General features: G+C 37.9%; 1 protein-coding gene across 1 annotated transcript in view; it reads left to right on the top strand.

Moving 5' to 3' along the window:
• LOC126335845 (tubulin-specific chaperone E) overlaps positions 1 to 16,542 on the top strand; it is a 64,288-nt gene that overhangs the window by 15,978 nt on the left and 31,768 nt on the right. The window contains 3 exon segments of the mRNA XM_049999315.1: positions 786 to 989; positions 14,875 to 15,063; positions 15,195 to 15,342. Of these exon segments, the coding sequence (XP_049855272.1) occupies positions 786 to 989; positions 14,875 to 15,063; positions 15,195 to 15,342 (541 nt within the window).

Genomic DNA, 16,542 nt, shown 5'->3' with positions numbered 1-16,542 from the left:
AATATAGCTTTTGCTCAGAGACTTCGTTGCTAGTGTTTGTGATCAACCATGCTAAATAATCAGTAGTTGACTATGAAATTGTGTCACAATGGTCTTTCCAATTTTAGTCTTAATCGACATACGTCTCTTTAAGTTGTACCCTTTTTAACTCATTTCTGTCCAGTAACACTTGGAAATCTTGGTTTTGATTCATTTTCGCGAATTGAATGTAGTTTTTTTTCGCATTATGCATCAGACAGTTGGCATTGAATCATGAATGCGGGGACTTAAGGCTTGTTAGATTATTGTAGATAGAGATTCCTTAACGTCACTTACTATAACACTATTGCTACTGTTAAATAAACCAATAGTGTGCTATGCACTCAGTGTTTAAGCTGTGAAAATTTTGTGAAAATTGTTGGATTTTTGGAGTTGCTTTTCTTAATTTGTTCAGTTGATGTAACATACGTAATGTATCAAAATGTCTTCTGAACATTTCTGATGTGTACCTGATGTAGCCTGGTGGTGGTTGGATTTCTTACCTACAACCCACAACTTGCATGTTAATTGTTATTGCTGTGGGATTGTTCAGTAGGTATTATAGAGTCAAGCATAATATTGTGGGTATATTTAAATGCAGAATGTTGTATTTATGTATTAATAATTTAATGATTGGACATATGTGCCACAGTATGATGTCTCTAATCATTAATTGTATTTGTCATTCTCACCTGTGTTTACAAAAATAATTTTCTGAACTGTTGTACAACAAGCCAGTAACAGAAATTCTTTCTTTTAAAAAAAAGGTTTCCTCAGTCAGGATCCTTCATCCGCCCAGCCAAAGCTAACTTTGGAGTCAGTTGCCCTGAAGCAATCAGGGAACGGTACGGAGAAGTGAAAGGAGATGAAACTGCTGGAATTGACAGGAAAGGATTGGAACTCTTACAAAAGGAAATCAATGCTAGATTTCTGGAAGTAGTGGGGTTTGACAAGGTTAATAGACAACAGAGGTAAGAGCAATAGAATGGTTTTAGTATTGTCTGTTGTTCCCAGTTGTTCTTGCGACTTTCTGAAACTAGTTAGTTACATTGAAGTACAGTTTCACTAATTGGCATTATAAAACCGTTAATGTAATTCTGACTTGGGGTGACTTTTTGACCTACATCTGCATCCATACACTGAAAACCACTACAAAGCACATGGCAGGGTACATCCTGTTATACCAGTTTATTAGGGTTCCTTCCTGTTCCATCCTCATATGGAGTGCAGGATGAATGATTGATTGAATGCCTCTATGCTTACTATAATTATTCTAATATTGTCCTCACAATTGCTAAGTGAACAGTATGTAGGGGTTTGTAGTATATTCCTAGAGTCATCATTTGAAGCCAGTGCTTGAAACTTTTATTAGTAGACTTTTACGGGATAGTTTATGTCTGTCTTCAAGAGTATGCCAATTCATTTTTTTCCATATCACTGTAACACTCTCCTGTGGTCAGACAGACTTGTGACCATTCGTGCTGCACTTCTCTGTACATGTTCAATATCCCCCGTCAGTCCTATTTGGTACAGGTCACATGAGTGATTTGTAAGAAATCTCCATTGTAGCCTGATTGTACTTCCCCTGTACTCTACCAATAAACCGAAGTCCACCATCTGCCTTACTCACAATTGAGCGTATGATCATTCCATTCCATATCCTTACAACGTGTTACACCCAGATATTTCTATGAGTTGGCCAATTCCAACTGTGATTCATTGATATTATAGTCACAGGATACTACATTTTTTTCATTTTGTCTAGTGCACAATTTTACATTTCTGAACATTTAAATCAAGTTGCCAAACTTAGCACCACTTTGAAATCTTATCAAGATCTGACTAAATATTTATGCAGCTTCTTTCAGACTGTACTTCATTATAGATAATTGCAGAAAGTCTGATGTCACTATTAATATTGTCTGCAAGATCATTAATATACAACATGAACAGCAAGAGTGCCAACACATTTCTCTGGGGCACACCTGAAGTCACTTCTACATTTGATGATAACGCTCCATCCAAGATAACATGTTGTGTTCTCTTTACCAAAAACTCTCCAGTCCAGTCACAAATTTAAGTTGATACTCCATATGATTGAGTGTTTGACAATAAGTGTAGGAAATCGAGAAATGCTTTGTCCTAATTACCGCCTTGATTCATGGCTTTCAGGATGTTGTGAGAAAAGTGCGTGTTGGCTTTCATGTGCTCGATGTTTCCAGGATCCATGCTGATAGGCATAGAGGAAGTTATTTTGTTCGAAATACCTCATTATATTTGAGCCTTAAATATGTGCTAAGGTTCTACGACAAATCAGTGTCAGTGATATTGGACGGTAGTTTTATAGATCACTTCTACTTCCTTCTTGTAGACCGGTGTTACCTATGCTTTCTTCCATCAACTGGACATGGGTTTTTATTAGAGGGATCTGCGATAAATTCAAGTTAAAAGAGGGGCTAACTCAGCTGCAAATTCAGTATAGAATCTGACAGGGATTCCATCGGGCCCTCGAGCGTTTTTCAATTTTGGTGATTTCACCTGTTTCTCAACATCCTGACACTAATACTTATTTCATTCATATTTTGAGTGGGACAAGGACTAAATTGGGGCAATTCTCTGGGGTTTTCTTTTGTAAAGGAACATTTTAAAATGGAGTCATCTTTTCAGTTTTTGCTTTGCTACCCTCATTTTCAATTCCTGTTTTTTCACTAGAGACTGGACAATAACTTTGGTGCCACTAAATGCTTTACATATGACCAGCATTTCTTTGCATTTTGTGAAAGATCACTTAACAGAAGGCTTCACACATTGTTCTCTTGACAGCCAAAAGTGTTTCGTTGAGTATCTCTCTGTCTCTGCTGTCCTAAGCTTTGTTTTACACCTATTGTGTCATAGTCTCTGTTTCTTTAGAAGTTTCCTCACAGTAACTGTGTACTATTTAGGGTCCCTCTCTTGTAATGATCTGAATTCAAGAAAAGTAGATATGCATCTGTAACTTTTGTTAGCAAGGCTATTTGTATGTATCTCTGAAGTCAAGATATTTGGTCCTTTAGTTTGATTTAATACATTTAATTATGTGTACTGCCAGCAGAAACTTTCACTATGTGAAATTTCATGAGTATAAACATAAGTTCATTTAAATGAATGATGTAATTGCCAATTTTTGCCAGTTATGTACCAGTGATTGATGAAATAACACAGATAATGTTATTCTGGATGATCTTTGATATGTTCAATGGCTCAGAGGCTAAAATCATGTCAAACAAACTTTAAAAATATTTTTGGTAAATGGCATTTATATTAATCAGTATTTTGTTTTGCATTGATATGTGCAGTTTTTGTTTGAAAGTTACAGAGCAGTTGTGAAAGGTTTGTGTTATCACGAAGAAAAATTTGCAGTTAGGGAAAACAAAATTGAAATAAAAAATTTTGGAAGGTAGGAGACGAGGTACTGGCAGAAGTAAAGCTGTGAGTACTGGGCGTGAGTCGTGCTTCGGTAACTCAGTTGGTAGAGCACTTGCCCGCGAAAGGCAAAGGTCCCGATTTCGAGTCTCGGTTGGGCACACAGTTTTAATCTGCCAGGAAGTTTCATATCAGCGCACACTCCGCTGCAGAGTGAAAATCTCATTCTGGAAAATTGAAATAGCTTGTAGGAAAGACAGTTCAGCTGTGATGAAGATAAAAAATGTTAATAACTGTAACCTAAAGTCACTGGTTACTGTGTGGAATAAAGATAGTTGAGTGTCTTTAGGCATTTTAATCTAAAGTTAGGTTTTTTACTTTGTAAAGTGAACAAATGAAAACCAGGAGAAATAACATATTGGTGTTAAAACTTGTTTTAAGCCATCAAGGGTAGGTTAGATTGCTTGGGAAGTAGTGTAGGTTAAAAATTATAAGAAGAGGTGTATAGTGGAAATATTGCAAACAGAATGAAATACCTCTCTTCTCATCTCATCTGTCATAACCAAATGAAGACATAGCTACTACTTCATGATATTATCCAAGTTCAGCTCCATGTGTATTAGTTAAAAGAACACATCACCAGAGGTGTGTCTACCTTTGTTAAACCATTATGTGGCTTATCATCATTTTTATTACAAAATCTGTGACATTCACTGGCTGGATAAACTGCATCAAACTAATATGTTACTATACGAATAATATTTAACATTACAACAAATTTCCACAGATTAAGTATTTTATAATAAGACATTTCATCTGCTGTTGGCATTTTAGTTCTTTGACAGGTTTGCAATTTTAGTTCAAGTTCAGTAAATCCAACCACTTTCTTCAAAGAAAAAAATTCCTGGATGGAGGATAGTGGTCAGACTTTTAAGTCTCTTGGAACTTTGTTTTTGAATCTCTCGTGTGGCAAGACATGCACTTCCATTGGTAGCAGTCTAAACATTCTCAGGGCAATTGTTGGAAAGCAGTCTCCTGTTTTGGACAGCCAATAGATTGGTACATTTATAATCACTTTGTTACAGGTGTTGTGGTCATGTATCTCGTGCCTCCTACTGAAGGGATGTAGATCTTCAGTAACATGAAGGAGGCACAGTGACCATAAACAGTTACTACTTCCAGTTTTTTGAATAATAAAGGCCTGTAGTACTCCTGCCTCCTACTTGATGTCAGGCTCCTTATTGCTTCTCTCTCTCTCTCTCTCTCTCTCTCTCTCTCTCTCTCTCTCTGTGTCTGTCTCTCATAAGACCACCATAGTGTAGTGGTTAACTTACTGTGGGTAGTAGGTTTGAGTATGATAGCTTGCCAGGTATTTTTCTTTCTTTTTACATCTTTATCAAAATGGCATTTTTATTTGATTAATTGGGTAAATATAATTTCTTTATTTGTAGTGTTTTGAAGCATAATGTTAGTCATTGTATTAACTTTACTTCCTCTCAATTTTCCCTTGATTCAGTTTTCACTCTGAATTTTTGTTCATGCGATTTTGCTTATTTTTGTGTATTTACTTTGATTTAATGTCTTCCTGTTCATCATTTTATATTTTTGCCCCTATTATTGCAATTGTTATTTCTATTACTCATTTTGCTTGAATTTTGTTTTATTTGTAAAACACTCTTTTGTTTAAATCTTTATCTGAATTTCTTTGTCCATGATGTAAGGAGAGTTTGTAACTGTTTGTGTGATAATTACGATTCAAAGAAATGTACATCATGATACAAAAAAGATTTTTTTTAACTGTTGAATCAGTATTTTTTTAACATTTAAATACTATGACAAATAAATAAAAATAATTAAAATAACATGGACAAAGATGCCAAATGGAAAAAGAACAAAAGGAATTGAAAAATGAGAGCGAATAAAAAAACTTACATGGTGATTAAAATGACATAACAAAAATTAGAAATAAAAAATATATTACAACTCATTACTGGATATGGTTAATGATCAGTCTTTTCGATAAAGATTAAAAAAGAATAGGTAGCATCCACCAGGACTTCAACCTGCAAACTTCATCATACCAACTTACTCACTGCTGACATCAATCTCCAAAATTTTTGAGATGATGGTGTACTGTAGGATAGTATCTCATCTTAGCAACAGTAGTGTCTTTAGCAAACCACAGCTTGGGCTTGAGAAGGGCTCCTCTACTGAGAATGCTGACTTTCCAGATTTTAGAAGCATTAAATAATAAAATAGTGGTGATTGGTATTTTCTGTGACATTTCTAAGGTGTATGAGAAATTGAGAACGATGGTGTTCTCTTAGATAAATTGACGTTTTATGTGATTGATGGTATAGCCACCCAAAGGATAATATCATATCGAACCAAAAGAATGCAGAAAGTTGTACTCATTAATTCAGGCAATATAATCCAGAGACATAATTCTGACTGGGGAGAAATCTTGTAGGGTTCGCCAAAGTTGAATCTTAGGCTCAGCACTGTTCCTCATATATGTAAATGATCTTCCATCTGATGTACAAGAAGTAGAAATAGTTCTTATGAAGATGACACTGGTATTGTAATCAATCCAAGCATACGTACAACAACAGAAGAAATTGTAAACAGAGTTCTTAAAAGTATTGTTGACTGGTTTTCTGTGAAGGGTCTCATCCTCAGTTTGTAAAAGACACAACTTATTCAGCTCTGTACATTTAGGGGTACTGCACCAGTGATAAGTGTAACACATGGTGAGGAGATAATAAATAGGATGGAAACTTCAGAATTGTTAGGGGTCCATACTGATGAAAATTCAAATTGGAAAAAAATGCATTTCAGAATTAAAATTTGAAAACAAACTGAGAAAGTTTATCCTTGACAATTCCTTCTATTCCGTGGAAGAATTTCTATTACTGTAATGTGTAAAAAGTGGTGAATAGGAATTACTAACTCACATCTGTAGATCTTTTTTCGTTTTGTAATAAAAAAAATTAAAAAACCTTAGAAGTCTTCAGTATGCAACCGTGTACAAATTAATGTGTGATGTGAATATAAAACTTGTTCCACATCATCATGATCAATCATCCAGCTATTCATGGAACATGCAACAATAACTAACTGTCTAATCCACTAATGTGCACTGCCATTTGAAAAATCAGTGTTATTTTCAGGACTCTATAAATGTATATTGAGAAATTCTTGTTTGCCAGATACTCACAAATCGGGGCCTAGCAGGATGAATGACTGCTGTGTGATTGAATTGAAATGAATTTTACTTGATTGTATAGGATTACATTGTATACATTAAATACACGCATAATATAGGACATGTCAAAAGCAAAAACCATTTATCGTTACTTATTACCTAAGGAGGCAGCCGTTTTGATTGCACTATACATCATCATTGATTATAAAGAATGAAACATACAAATTTAATTTGATATGTACTCTTCAGTACTGTAAAATTCCCTATCCACCAGGTAGTCTTTTAAGTTTCTTTGGAAAGTCAGTGTCATGTAAACTGTCATGCAGGTTCTTAAGCAAACTTCTTAGTAATTTGATACCTGAGTCAGTATGATTCATTATCAAGCATTGTCAGGTGGTAGGATATGTATTGTACATCGTTCTTCTTCTGTGTTGCAGATATGTACACTAGTATTGTAATCCACTCTGAACTATCTTTTGTGTGCACATAATCAATTTACATATGTACAAAGGCGTAAAAGTGAAGGTGCCTATAGATTTTTTAAAGCAATTTCTGCATGCTACAGAAGTCCTTAGAATGATTTTGACCGTTTTGTTTCTGGAATGTTTGTGTTTCCCAACACTGTCAATCCATATTGCAGAAACGATTCAAAAAATCCATGGTATTTTGTGCACAGGAGTTCTTTCTATGCGTATTATAACTGCTGCTGCATTATGAGTTTCGTACAGGCAGAATTAATATGCTGTTTCCATTTCAGCTCATTATCTACTGTAATACCTAAGAATGTTGTGGACTCTTACCTCTTTCAGTTCTTATTTGTTTCTGAACACTGCATACAAATTTTTTTTCCCCCATGAGCCATGGTGATGCATACTTTGCAACTTCTGTCAAGTTGTTCCACATTTTAGTCAGTGTTAAGTACACATTTTCTTCTCTTTCTCTTCAACACCTGTACCATTTATGAAAAGATTAAACTATAATGTCCCATTTATCAAACTGTACGGCACTCTGTATTTAGTGGATTTGGTTTGTAAGTAGTACGAGTTTTCTATTGATACATATTGTTTCCTTTTACAGATGTATGATTGTGTCCAGTTTCCTGGTTGCCCTCAATTTCCATAGCTTTCGCATCCCGCAACTACCCTCCTTACCTGGTACAGCAGCAAATAACCAGAGCCACTTCCTCATCCCCTCAAATCCAGAACCTCCCACAGAACCACCCCAAAAGTGCCCCACTTGTGACAGGATACTTTCCGGGACTGGATCAGACTCTGAATGTGGCTCTCCAGCAGGGATACGACTTCCTCAAATCCTGTCCTGAAATGAGATCCATCCTTCATGAAATCCTCCCCACTCCACCAAGAGTGTCTTTACGCCGGCCACCTAACCTTCGTAACCTCTTAGTTCATCCCTATGAAATCCCCAAACCACCTTCCCTACCCTCTGGCTCCTACCCTTGTAACCGCCCCCCAGTGTAAAACCTGTCCCACGCACCCTCCCACCACCACCTGCTCCAGTCCTGTAACCCGGAAAGGTGTACACGATCAAAGGCGGAGCCACGTGTGAAAGCACCCATGTGATTTACCAACTGACCTGCCTACACTGTGAAGCTTTCTATGTGGGAATGACCAGCAACAAACTGTTCATTCGCATGAATGGACACAGGCAGACAGTGTTTGTTGGTAATGAGGATCACCCTGTGGCTAAACATGCCTTGGTGCAAGGCCATCACATCTTGGCACAGTGTTACACCGTCCGGGTTATCTGGATACTTCCCACCAACACCAACCTATCCGAACTCCGGAGATGGGAACTTGTCCTTCAATATATCCTCTCTTCTCGTTATCTGCCAAGCCTCAACCTCCGCTAATTTCAAGTTGCCGCCGCTCATACCTCACCTGTCTTTCAACAACATCTTTGCCTCTGTACTTCCAACTTGACTGACATCTCTGCGCAAACTCTTTGCGTTTACAAATGTCTGCTTGTCACTGTGTATGTGTATATAAGTGTGTGTGTGTGTGTGTGTGTGTGTGTGTGTGTGTGTGTGTGTGGGTGCGTGCGGGTGTGCGAGTGTATACCTGTCCTTTTTTCCCCCTAAGGTAAGTCTTTCCGCTCCCGGGATTGGAATGACTCCTTACCCTCTCCCTCAAAACCCACATCCTTTCATCTTTCCTTTTCCTTCCCTCTTTCCTGACGAAGCAGCTGCCGGTTGTGAAAGCTCGAAATTCTGTGTGTGTGTTTGTGTGTTTTATTTATTGTGCCTATCTACCGGCGCTTTACTGCTTGGTAAGTCTTGGAATCTTTGTTTACTTACCAAGCGGAAAAGTGCCGGTAGACAGGCACAATAAAATAACACACAAACACACACACAAAATTTCTAGCTTTCACAACCAACGGTTGCTTCTTCAGGAAAGAGGGAAGGAGAGGGAAAGACGAAAGAAAACCTGCCAGCACTTTCATTTAGTAAGTCACATCATCTTTGGTTTTATATATTAAAAACAAAGATTCCATGACTTACCAAGCGGGAAAGTGCTGGTAGATAAGCACAATAAAAAAAACTTACAAACACACACACACAAAATTTCGAGCTTTCACAACCCACGGTTGCTTCATCAGGAAAGAGGGAAGGAGAGGGAAAGATGAAAGGATGTGGGTTTTAAGAGAGAGGGTAAGGAGTCATTCCAATCCCGGGAGTGGAAAGTCTTATCTTAGGGGGGGAAAAAAGGACAGGTATACACTTGAGTGCGCGCACACAAGAATATGGATGGATATTCATTACAAGATAATGTTGACTCATCCATTTGTGTGGAGAGAATGTCTTTTGCAAATAATTATGCAAGATGTTTTGAGTATTGAAATTCATTTCGTTAACACGTCTTTTGAGTACATCATGAGCAGGTTTGTGTAGGATGGTATGTGAATTTTCAGATTTAGTGATAAGTAGCAAGATGATGTAAGGCACTTGCAGACCATCACCATCTTTTTTCTGAAATTGAAGTGAACGTACTGTCCACTGTGGGGCTATTTTGCAGCTTTTCTTTAAGTACTTGAAAGCATTTCAGGCCATTACCTTTCTTGTCAAGGTGACACTTCAGATGATCCTCCAGCTTGGAAGCTCTCGTAGTGTCACTGCTTCACGCTTTGTTGGTTAAAAGGCACATAGGTAATCATTTGTCTGACAGTGAGGAATGAAACCAACCTTTAAATACTCAACACTAATGTCTACATTTACTTTTAGAGTCTGACATCTTTAGTATGAGTTACCTGTGTACAAGAATTAAGCTATTTAGATAAATATGATAAGACATTAGCAATCAAAATTGATCCTCTCAACCTCAAGTAATGGCTGGCATGTCTCTATACAACTGAAGTAACTGCAAAGATAAAATTTGATAAAAATGACTTTCCTCCAACATTTCCAAACATTGTGACATTACTTCCTCACACTTGTTTTGAGTGCAACCACTGGAAACAAGAATTTTCCAAAAATCTTGTCCACTTCCTCTCACCATCAGAGTAGCTTAACTTATTTGCCTGATTTCTGACAAATTTTTTGCAGAGCTCCACCATTTTCCCAGAACCTCTCACTTGAATCCATTTCCCTCTTGACCCCTATGACACCCTGCACATCCACTTTCTATATGATACCCAAAATCCACAATACCAACAATCCTGGATGTCCCATTGTAGCTGGTTATTGTACCCCCACTGAAAGAATCTCACCTCTCATTGACTAACACCTCTAACCAATAGTCCATAATTTAGACTCCCACATCAAAGATATCAACCACTCCTTTCACCAGCTCTCCACAATCCTCACTCTACATTCCCCCCCTTTACCTCCTGAATCCCTACTCTTCACTACTGATGCCATTTCCATATACACCAACATCCTTTGTGCCAGTGGTCTTCCCACTATTGAACACCGCCTTTCCCACCGTCCTTCAGACTCCAAAACCAGTACCTCATTCCTCAAACACATTACTAACTTTATTCTAACTCACAACTACTTCTCCTCTGAAGGGAAGGTATAAAAACAAATCCATGATACAGCCATGGGCAACTACATGACACTCTCCTATACCAACCTGATTATGGGCCATCTAGAAGAGATCACCTTTGCCTCCCAAAATATGGGGGACTGATGACCTTAGCTGTTTAGTCCCCCTTAAACATCCAAACAACAACCACCACCACCACCACCACCACCACCACCACCACCGCCAAACCCCTAATCTGGTTTATGTTCATTGATGATAACTTTGTGATCTGGACTAAGTGCCAAGACACCCTATCCTCATTCCTTCACAACCTCAACACCTTCTCTCCCATCCACTTTACTTGGTCTTGCTCAACCCAGTGTGCCGTCTTCCTGGACTTTGACCCTCTCCTCCACCAACAGTACCTGCATTTTGAAAACTGTCATCCCCTCCACACCAAAAAATACCTCTGATACAGCCTGGCAATGTGGGGACAGCATATCTGCAGTAACAAGAATTCCCTTGCTCAGTATGCTGAGGGTCTCACAAGGGCCTTCACAGACAGGTGCTACCCCCCAGACCTAGTCTGCAAACAGATCTCTCGCACCATTTCCCCAAGCTCCCCCAATCCTCCCACTGTCCCCAAGAACCAGATACAAAGCCCTCTTGATCATCGAATATCACCTTAGACAGGAACAACTTAACCACATCCTTCATCTGGGCTTTGATTATCTATCCTCATGCCCTGCAGTGAGGGACATCCTACCCAAGTCCTTCTTGCCCCTCCTAAAGTGGTGTTCCATCACCCACACAACCTCCACAACATCCTGGTCCATCACTACTCACAGTCCCAATCCCTTGCCACAGGGATTACATTCCTGTGAAATACCCAGGTTCAAGACCTGCCCAATCCACACACCCAGCACTCCTATTGCAGTCCTGTCACAGGCTTATCATACACGATCAGAGGCTGGCCACCTGTGATAGCAGCCATGTCGTATACAAGCTTTGCTGCAGCCATTGCACAACTTTTTATATTGGTTTGACTGCCATCCAGCTGACCACCAGGCTAAATGGCCACTACCAAACTGTGCCCTACAGAAAAGTAGACCACCCTGAGGCACACCAGCTTTTCTGAACTGCACAAGTGGGAGTTATGCTTAAAACACATTCTCCACTCCCAGCCTGAATCTAAGGTAACCTACTGTCCCCACACCCTCCACCCAACAGTTTCTGCCCCTCTCTCTATCATCTCCTCCCTATTTATGCCCCCTCACCCACTTTGTGTGCCTAATTCTGTCCATGTGCCCAAGCATCTTTCCTCTTTCCTGCTTCTCTCCTTTTCTGCTCCCTCCCCCCTCCCCACCCCAGAGCCTACCAGTGCTGCACCTGGTGGCAGTCTTGTCATGCCTCTTTCTAGTCCCTGCACAATTTGCCAGGCAGCAGTCCTCACTCCCCCCATCCATACCCTGCTGTCCCTTCCCCACACCTCCAGATTGCTGCTTCCATTCAACGTGACAGTTGTAATCCAGTCCGAGCTGTTGGAGATGGCAGACACATGCACATGAGGTTTGCTTGCTGGTATGAATAATGTGTGTGTGTGTGTGTGTGTGTGTGTGTGTGTGTGTGTGTGTGTGTGTGTGTTTCCTTTCCGGAAGAAGGCATTGACCAAACAGCTAAATGTGTAACAGTTTTTTCATTGCGCCTATCTGCAGCTCAACATGTCATCTTAATGTTCAGTAGCAATCTATCTTTTCCCTTATATTGTTGAACATATATAAGATAGATTGATAGGTAGATATATTTACATTCCACAAATCCATACTAAGGTAAAGTTGCATAACATGTCTTAAAAAATTTAATACACATGTGCAAAAGAAGAGATATGCTAATGTTTCTTTTACAGCTCCTAAGTTAAATATTTAGTCAAATGGCCTCACGTGAGAACACGTGTTACTTGCAGTTGTTGTGGAACATTGTTTCAGCATTCTTAATGTTATAACCTCCAGTAAAGTACCACCAACATTGAAGTTCGTTTCAGTACAGTTTCAAGACAGACACATTTGCTTTCAGTATCTCAAAATCATGTCTATAGCTGGGTTATACCACTTTCACAAAGAAAAGTAAATTAGCTGGAACCAGAACTGGAAAGTGTGGTGCCTGGATTTGAGACCCCTCAAGAGATGTTTGGATCTTAGATGCCAGACGAGCAGCTGTATTGTGTGGGACAAAGTCCCACACAGACCTACCTTTGTGATTTCTCGTGGTACCTGACTACCAGTTTGTATTTCAATCAAATTGGTGGAACCGTATTTCATTACCAGTTATGATGATGAATATTGATTTTGATATTTGAGCACCTGCTAACAGAACTCCAAAAACTAAGCTGGCTGTTCTTAATTTTGGACAGCATCCACCAGCTGCAAACCTTAATAAAATGAGTTGTACCATAACTGTGTAAATCTTATATTTGATTTTCATCTTCAAGGATATTTATTTTATGTATGACTGTGTTGAGCCAATGAAATACCATGCTTGTGGAATGAGAAAAAATACAAAAATCCTCCAAAACACTGATTTTGAATAACCCACTTGTAAATTATGAAGGAAAAGGAAGGGAAATTAGAGTTTAGAATTTTTTAAGGATGAAGTCATTAGAGCAGGGAACAAGCTCAGACCAGGGAAGAATTTGAATGAAAATTGACCTTGGCCTTTCAATAAAAACATTCCAGCATTCAACTTAAGCATTTTAGAGAAGCAGGTGTTTTCTAATTCTGGCTAGTCATATGAGGATTTGAACTATCATTCCTAAGAATACAAGTTCTGTCTATCACTATGCCGTCTTGTAAGATAACCAACCTAACTTCTGTTGTCTCTTCTTCATTGCCTGTTTGGTAGCACACAAGTTTGTATTCATGAACCTGAAAATCTTAATGAATTGTGTTTACTTAATAATGAAAGCAACACCACAATTTTGGTTTCACTTTTTCACACATTAATTAAACAAGAAATCATATTATTGAGGTACGCGTCTTAACTTTGCCGCACAAGTAATGCCTAAATTAGGTGAGCTGTTGAAGCCAACAACAATCCAGTGGCAGGATTTGTTGGCTACATTATATTGATGTTGGAGTAATGTATTTAGAAACATTGACCAGGAATGAGTACTTGCTCTAAAAGTCACCAAACAAAAATGATTGAGAGTGGCACAGAATACAGTTCACATTTACATCAGTCATCACAGTAAACACAGTATCTTGCTGCAGTTGTTCAAAGAATTTTCACAGAGACATTTCACATGAGCCTCTCCTTAATTAAATATGCTACTTATACTAGTTAATTGGTCTGGAGAAAACAGTAGACTGATCTTTCTACTATTTACATTATTAAGTCCAAATTAAAATTAATACTTTACTGGAAAAATCCTGTATGGAATACAAGGAATGGAAGGAGCAATATTAACCAAACACCATATAGTTAAAGTATAGAAAGGCACTCATACAAAATTGAAAAAATTATTAAGCTTGCAGAAAGTGTCCTCCTTCAGAGATGACCAAATCCTTCCTAGCCACCCAAGGTTCTAAATCACTTGAGTGCTTAAGGATCATTGATGATCTTTACAATTTCGAAGCAAATATAAGATACTGTACCCTTATTCCTCAACAGCTTCTCCTCTGTCCATTTCACCTGATCCACTTCATTCCAGTGTGCCACTTTCATGGATATTGAGGTCTGACTCTTCAATACTCCATTAAAACTTTCATCCATATACAGCCCACCATCCATCAACAGTACCTCCAGTTGAATAGCTACCATCCGCTCTGCTCTAAAAAGTCTCTCTCATAGTCTATCTGCCTATAAATGGCTCATCTAAAGTTAACAGCAGTGTTTTGCCCAGTATACTGTAGCTCTTACTAACACATTTTCAGACAGAGTTTGCCAAACTTTGTTGACAAACAGACTTCCCATAGCCTCATTTAGAAGAAGCCCCTCCCTACCTCATTGGGATTTTGTTCATGGCAGTAATGTGTTCAGCTCCTCAACTATACAGTGAGTCGTCACCTTTACCCTTCCCATTATGTCTTAATTATGTCAGTTTTATCATCACTTGATATTCTCAGCCATCACCCACTGTTACATTTAGTTGTACTTTCTTTACCCTTCATATTAGCACATCAGTGAAACTCAGTAATTTAGTTTGATAGATTAGTTTTAATTATTTTCTTTATATCTTTATTGATAGACAGGTAATTTCATTGCTTTTTACAGTGATTTCAGTAAACTTCAAGTTGTATGGTTAAGGGAACATCAAGTGAGCACTGCTGGTAGTCCAGGTGAGCTATTCCAACTATGTCCAAGAATTCGGGAGCTTGATCTCTCAAGGAATCTGCTGAATAACTGGACAGCAGTTGCCGAAATAGCTATTCAACTACAGTTCCTGCGGATACTGAATGTTAGGTAATTTTTATTGTGTGTAGAGGATGGATGATAATTGTAAAAAAAGATGATATGTGATTACTGTAAAAAGAAACTTGAGTTTGGCTTGCATCCACATATTATTTTATTTAACTTCCTTATTTATTTTTCAGTGAGAATCACTTAGTGATACCAGATGATGCTTTATCTCTGAAGTCATCATTTCTATCATTGGAACATATCATAGTTGGAAAAATGTCATACTCCTGGTGTGATGTATTGATTTGCGCCACCATGTGGCCTCATATCCATAAGTTGCAGGTTTGTATTGTGCTACAGAAAACTTTTAGACATAATTTTTATGCTTTAAATGGTGCCAGACAGAACAAAATTATATGGAAAAATGTTGTGAAAGCAACACAGCACATAGTAAATAATAATTTAATTTTAAAACTTAACAGTAAGACAGATGCGGTTTGGTCAGTTGTTCAATCAGACTTACGTATTGTAGTTTGCACTCATTAAATATTGAAGAATAAGTTAAACAAAAACACCATTGTTAATCCAATTAAAGTATCAGAGTGTTTAAAAAATTATTCACAAATATAGTGAGGGCTGATTGTATGAATAAATGACTCGCAAAGAATCTCAGTATTTACTAAAGGTTTTTTAAGATGTGATAAAGGTCAATTTATCTTTTTTCCGTCTTTCCCTTAGCTGCTCTAAATTTGTGAAAGTGTGTATCGCCTTGCAACTAAATGAAGGCAGTTTGTTTATTGCCATACGCATTTTGTTTCTTTTATTTGGGAAGCATCATCAGTGGCCTGAAATACATGTTTTGTTGGATACGTACAATAAATGTATTACATGGTGGATATAATATATTACATTTTGTCGTAATTTCTCTTGCTTTTTAGGTTTGAAGCAACTTTTTGTAGTAAAAGTTCTGTATTGTAAATTTATTGTTCGGTGTTACTTAAGATTTCCAGTGCTTTTAACACGTTTGTGGTCCTGGAGATGTATTTGTTAGTTTTCAAACTCCAGCTGGCCGATTTCTGGCATTCTTTGATCCACATTTGTCACATCACATGTTTCACTTGCACTTTCCATTAGGTGATCAATACATGTATGTTTTTGTTGTGTATTGAACAACTGTTTTTGTGTGTTTGTCTGCTGTCACCAATGTGATTAATACTAATAACCAACCAATCTTTCGAACATATACATTTTAATGTGTTAGCATAACAGATATGAAACATCCAACTGGATCAAGAGAAAACGTGTCAAACTATTGGTGTGTTTCTATTCTTCCAGTCTATTCAGCAAGATTGGTGAAAGTAGCTGCAATCCCAATTAAAGATTTTATTACAAAATGTAATATTATTCTGAGTAATTAATTTTAATCCTGACATTGAAAAAACACTATGACTTTAGAAAGCAATATTGCCCGGAAGATTAGCAAAGCATTAGATCATGGGAACCAAGTTGCAGGTATCTTCTGTAATTTCAAGTCCTTAAACT

Source organism: Schistocerca gregaria, chromosome 2, assembly GCF_023897955.1.
Source record: "Schistocerca gregaria isolate iqSchGreg1 chromosome 2, iqSchGreg1.2, whole genome shotgun sequence".
NCBI classification, from domain to species: domain Eukaryota; kingdom Metazoa; phylum Arthropoda; class Insecta; order Orthoptera; family Acrididae; genus Schistocerca; species Schistocerca gregaria.
Note: the sequence above shows the minus strand (reverse complement) of the source record. Positions and strands in the feature narration are given on the sequence as shown.